Source organism: Excalfactoria chinensis, chromosome 5, assembly GCF_039878825.1.
Source record: "Excalfactoria chinensis isolate bCotChi1 chromosome 5, bCotChi1.hap2, whole genome shotgun sequence".
Classification (NCBI taxonomy): domain Eukaryota; kingdom Metazoa; phylum Chordata; class Aves; order Galliformes; family Phasianidae; genus Excalfactoria; species Excalfactoria chinensis.
Window position 1 is genome coordinate 49,383,938 of NC_092829.1, and position 6,508 is coordinate 49,390,445.

At 38.7% G+C, this 6,508-nt stretch overlaps 2 protein-coding genes across 4 annotated transcripts in view; one reads left to right on the plus strand and one right to left on the minus strand.

The window, feature by feature from the left end:
* Positions 1 to 6,508, minus strand: part of FAR1 (fatty acyl-CoA reductase 1) — a 66,817-nt gene that overhangs the window by 59,778 nt on the left and 531 nt on the right. The window lies entirely within an intron of this gene.
* PTH (parathyroid hormone) lies at positions 1,722 to 2,845 on the plus strand. The gene is made up of 2 exons (XM_072338842.1): positions 1,722 to 1,807; positions 2,572 to 2,845. The coding sequence occupies exons 1-2, from the start codon at positions 1,722 to 1,724 to the stop codon at positions 2,843 to 2,845; spliced, it is 360 nt and encodes a 119-aa protein (XP_072194943.1).

Genomic DNA, 6,508 nt, shown 5'->3' on the forward strand with positions numbered 1-6,508 from the left:
TTTAACAACATTTCAATACCATCACCTTCATTAGAAACATGATTGTCTATCATTTGGGGGTTTCTGCTGCTCTCCAATGCGTTCTTTTGCAAAGAATTCTAGTTTCTGACCTCAAATTACAATTCTTATTGCTGACAATTATTACATATACGTTAGCTTTTCAATATTTTTTTAATCTTGCACTTGTAGCTCACTGAGCCCATCACCTGCATTTAACATCACAAAGCTTTCCTTGCAAATCCTTCCAACAGCTTCAGATACCACATTATCTTGGGCACAAATCTATGAGTAATTGGGAATCTGAATTCAAAAGTCAAACTTCTTCATAGCTACCAAGGATATTTTCTTTCTGCTGAGACCTTTCTTTTCCGTGTAAATGCCAAATTAACAAAAGCATCCGAGGGTGGGTACATGAGGGTCAGGAGGGTGTGTGTTGAGAGTGACATCAACTGAGACAATAAAAGGGCTCCTAAGTTACTTAGAAGCTCTATTTTAAAGTTAGATTTAAGGGGTCCACTAAACCAATTCAGTAGTCTTTAAATATACTTGACATCAAGACATAGCCATCTGCCGACATACCCAGAAAACTGTGCAGGGTAGTATCTGGTGAGTATATCTCTTTTTTATTTCCAAGTTCTCTAGATTTTATCATTGCTTTATTACTTAGCTTTTATTTTATTATCAGGCTACCTTGAAAATAAAGTGAATGCAAGTAAGATCAAACTGTTTTATTATCTGAACCAAATACATCTGAGACAGTGAGTTAGAATGTAGTGAATCCAGTTCCTGTATATGTAATATTGAGTTAGATGGACTGCTAGGACCACATTCATATTAACATGTCAGATGCCATGTAGTAAATGTTTTTCTGCCCTAAAATAAAACTGCAGAAAATACTGCAAAACATGGCACTCTGGAGTTTTGTTTCCTTATGTTTTGATTATTTTGTATAAAGTTTCTTAAGTTATAGCAAAAAAGATGCATTTCCCAGCAGTAAGTGCTAAAAACCCGGTCTGGAAACTGAAATTCTGACTGTGCCCTATCTGTCAGTTGTAGCATCACTGGTAATAAATATTCTTCATGTATGTACTAAGCAGCAGCTTTGCTGATGACGTACAAAGCAGCGTGGAATTCATACTAACAATGCAGGATTAGCACTGAAAATATAGGGGGCTCAGTTCTGATTTATTTTATGTGATTAAATGGAAAATGAAATAACTCAGTAGAGTTATGCTTCTGTGCAAAACTGTACAGAAGAGTGTCAGCCCCCTCATTCTAAAGACAATGCAACTTCATTTTGCAAGTCATATAGAAGAACCCAAATTTTCAGTTGCATAGCAATACATGAGTATTTCAACATACTTAAAGCATATCAAATGCAAAAGATAAATAACAGTGCTGCTGAAAGGATGTGGTTCCTTTCCTGTTATCCAAACTGTGAGTAGTGAGATGGTGATAATGCAAAGCAATTAAGGCTGACAGAAGCTTTCAGACTTGCCTACAAAGTTACAGAGAATTTCTCAAAAGAAACAGTATTAGAACCATTTTTTTCCTTTTGCACTTTTTGCTGCAATCTGTTTCATGGGAAGAATGTTTTTAAAGCCACTTGTCGTCTGCTGTCTTTCTTTAACTTTTTTCCTAACCTAAATTTATTTGGAATTCAAAGAATTACTGGAAACACTGATCTATACGTTTATTCTCTTCTATCTCTGCAGACAAAAATGACTTCTACAAAAAATCTGGCCAAGACTGCAATGATTTTATATGCCATATGTTTTTTTACAAACTCTGATGGAAGACCAATGATGTAAGTCCTTTATTATACACTTCCAAAGTTTGAGAAATGATGTGAACTATTCTCAAGAATGCAGTCAGCTTGAGTACCAGTTTAGTCTTTCCAGTCCCGCTTTTGAACCCCTCGGCCCAGGCAGCAAAAGTCTGACTTCTAGGTAGAGCAGTAGAGATCTCAGAAACATGCAGAGTTTTTAAATGCTTTTTGAAAAGAGTAGATTAAAAACAATCATGTAAGTGTTTTTTTAAGAAGATCATTGGGTAATCCGCATCTATCAGCAGACGCTTGAGGGGGGTCTAGCAGGTGAACATTTTTATTGTGTGACAGCCTACTTGGAACTCACCCTCAGACACTGACATCAATCAGCACTGAGACAAAAATGCACAGGAAATCATGCTTCCTTGCTGTGGTGCTCAAAGAAAACTGCCTCTGAATAAATACCATACTTAGTTGTCTTAACCAGTTAACTATTGTCTTGTAAGCCCTAAGCTTAACCCCAACAGGTAAAAGAAATGATAAATACATAGCCAAACACTATTATCACAAAACAGGACTACTTCCCACATTTGATGCCTTCTCACTCATATCTGTTACAATTAGCAAATCACCATCCGTACTCCCTCTCTACTCCAGATGTTATTCTACTCTTTACAAATGAGAAAGGTAAGCTGTACAGCTCTGTGCTGCAATATCCCACAAAAGATCCCAAATCTGAATTTTGACTTGAGATCATGAATTTAAGAGAGCCATTATGAGTCCTTTCCTTTCCTCTCTTTCAGGAAGAGATCAGTGAGTGAGATGCAATTAATGCATAACCTTGGAGAGCATCGGCACACTGTGGAGAGACAGGACTGGCTTCAGATGAAACTGCAGGATGTGCACAGTGCCCTTGAGGATGCCAGGACCCAGAGGCCTCGAAACAAGGAGGATATTGTCCTGGGGGAGATAAGAAACCGGAGGCTGCTCCCTGAGCATTTGCGGGCAGCAATGCAGAAGAAATCCATTGACCTGGACAAAGCTTACATGAATGTACTCTTTAAAACTAAGGCATAATGAAAAGACCAAGAGCATTATACCTGTCCAAGTAAGCACATGTCTGTAGATCACTGATCAATTAGGGCATTTTATTCTTTAATTCAATCTAATAAGGATTAAAGGCTCCATGCCAGACCGTAGCCCCATTGAAATGGCTATTTCACAACTAAATAATAAAACGTATTTACAGGCCACCCGTGGCCTTTGCTGCTAACTGCTGGGTATCTTTTAACTGGCTGATTTAACTCATTAACTTCTAAGAGAATTAAATACAAAACAAAAAGCAACAAAGACCAACCACAATAGAATAAGAAAGTTGAAAAACATTTAAGACCAGTTCTACCACTCCTATGCGGAGACTATTTGACTGCAATCTGTAGGCCTGCTTGTACTGCAAACCAACAACATAAAACTGCATTATGCAAAATGCAGACTTAAATCCACTTTTATTTTCACAAGAAGGCCTAAAACCAGATGAATGTCAAGAACATGCAAAAGCTGCACAGTAATAATTTAGGATTAAAGAGTGCGAACATGAAAAACAGAAGGAGCCCAAAGCTTAAGATTAAAGTAGAATGAAATAAAACAAACTGTGCATGAAAGAGAAGAATGGAATTTTACAAGATACTGAAATGAAGGGAAGGTTTATGAACTTCTTCCAAAAGATGATAACTCAACTGCAGAAACAGCAGAGCAGAGATTGTAGCATAAATGTATGCATAGCCCTAACTAAAGAACTGGGAAATGGTTTGACACAATATAAAAACAAGATACTGTTTCAATTGTTATCATCTCTCCTTCAGTCAATAACCTCTGAATTTCTGTATGCTTAGGCCGCATGGGTAAGTGGCTCACATCAATAAAATTACTCATCTTCACGCGTACACTTTTACAGAATTGGGATTTCAGTTTGTTCATAACCTGAAATAACAACCATTAAAATGTAGAAATCAATACCTGGGAATGGAACCATCAGATAAAATATAAGCGGGACTCAAAGAATTTGACAGGAACGTGGATGGGAAGAAACAAGGATGATAATAATACAAGCAAAGAAAGCAGCAAATATAAAATTAGTTTAAATTGTATAGATAAGTATGTGCTTGTGACCTCAACCACTTCTGAATAATACGAATGTTTTTCTCTGTAGAAGTGACAGCGGTTTCCACCAAATGTTCCACTGTGAGAATTCAAACCTCGAGCAGAATTCCAGTTCTAAGCCAACACATCTGTGTGGTCCCACACCACTACTTTGTTTGTTTGATGTCCAGCACATCTCGGGGAACATAATGAAAACTCATACGTAATTACAAATATAAATGCAATCTGCTGGAGGCTAGAAAGGTTACTTGTAACTAGTGAACTGTAGTACACAATCTAGGCTATACTTTTACTAATGTAAAGGCTCTGATGCTGCAAGCAGATGATATACCATTGCACATCAGTGCACTGTACACACACAGGCAAGGATTCTATGCTGCTTGCCTATTTGTAGAATCGAGGCCTTAATGTGCACTTTGTATTTATTCTTGTATCAGACATCTGTGCTAACCTAAATAAAACTGTATTTTGTACCTATGTCTCACATACATATTACAAAATAAAGTGGACCAAAAGCTCTTGGACATTATTTTAAAGCATAATAACCGAGTGATCTGTCACTGTTCTCATCTAATTTAGCATTTGGGGCCAGGTTATTACAGCCTTTTATTTTATCACAGCAACGTAAACTCAAAAATAATGAAAGCATTTTCAGTCTTTCCTTTTGTCTTCCATGCATGCAAAGTCATACAGATGGTTAAAAATAAAGGTGTTTACCCAGTACAAATCCATCTACATCCTCTCACAATGACACATGCAGGCACGATACAAACTTCCAGTGTCAAATTCATAAACTCTTTCTGCTTGATCTAAGCAAAGAATTCTATTATCCATACAATTTGTTCTTTCCTAATCTTCAGCTGTTCAGCAGATGGAAAATACTTACACAAATATTTAAACTTACTTTTTGCTTCGAAAAAATACTTGCTTTACAGAGGGCTTCTGTGGGGCAGATGAAGCACAACTGAATGTTACTTAGCAAAAAATGTGGCCACAGATAAACCGTGTCCAGCACTGTCTCATTTTTTGGTTTAAAAACAAACCCATACATACTTTGCCCCCACAGTATGACTCTTTGGAAGGAATAAAGCCAGCCACTGGCAGGCAAATTGATGCTATGTAATGCCCATTAGAAAAGATGTAATTGGAATGAAACTACTACTTAAAGGAATTGCTTAGATAACAGATTTGTTACAGCTTTACAGCATAAATCTCTGATCAAGTGCTGCAACACCAGGAAGAAGCAATAACAGCTGCTGAAATACCTATATAGGATGATGAATAATAACAAGAGGAGTCAGAACAGAAATAAAAAGAGGCATCATAAAGACCTGAGGAAGAAAAAGCAGTAAATGGAAACAAATGGCATTGACTGCCTGTCCTTCCATAAGAATGGGTACATATGGCTGAATACTGGCTCAGATTTTTTTTACATGAACCAATATGTGCACTGCACCCAGCGTCACTGCAGAAAGCAGTCTTGACTCCTCAATGCATTTGAGCTCTTTTCCCACAGACACAGCTCTTTCCCTGCCTTAAATTTACGCCACCAGGGTGTGTACTTACACCTAAGCAATGTAAATTACAAGTGAGCTGCATTCCACAACAGAATCAGACATACACATGACCACTAGTGAAGACTCCTTATTACTTCTGTCACAGCAAGGAACGGTTAGAAATGCACTAATACCATTCACATCCATAGGGACAGCCTTCCAAAGGTGGAGTTGTATATTATCCATAGACAGCCTCTATCCCTTCCTGAACTTGGTTTGTTTACTTAGCTTCTGTAAAAACTGCTGTTTTGTACTGCTCATCTTACTGCCAAACAGCATACACCACCCAGCAGGCACATTCAAATGCATCTGTGCATCCTGCATTGCCCGTCATTGTTCTACTTGTGGATTTCTAGAACCATGTGGTTCACCTCTATGGCACCTCTATGGTGACTGTAAAGAAAGGAGAAGAGAACTGATTGCACGTATTAGAAAATTCCAGGTTTACAGGAAGAAGCTTCATCAAAAAAGAATCATCAGAAAGAACTCCTTCCCCAGTGGCAGTCAGCCACTTAAATGGGGCCTAAGAGAGGTGCAGGCAGGCTCTACCCCTGGAACTGGAAGCTGAATTGCCTTCACTTGTGCTCCCAAGGCTGAGGGTCTTCTCCCCAGGTTGCCCAGTCAGGCCAACCACTGCAATTTAAGCACTTAAACAAAAGCATAACCCGTTATGCTACTGTGCACTGACTGATGCTTTAAGGCAGAGTCCTGCTTGAGGTGAATAGACTCATCAGTAGAGCATGGACAAGTAGAGCAAGTTCCTCCTTGCCTACACAATTTCCCTTAGAGGTCTGGTGCCACACGGGCTCAGAATGGCATTCCATGATAGTCTGGCCCACTGCCGTGCACAGGGGCAGATTTTGACATCGGGGCTGTTCCTCAGACTAACCGTTTGCAATTAACCCGGCTTTCCACATTGCACAAAGGGGAACAGACAGATGTTCAAAAGGCAGGGTTCTGTGCCTGATATAAAAGTCAACCTCTGCCTGTGTTTAATTACATCGATACAGAGAATAACTTAGAA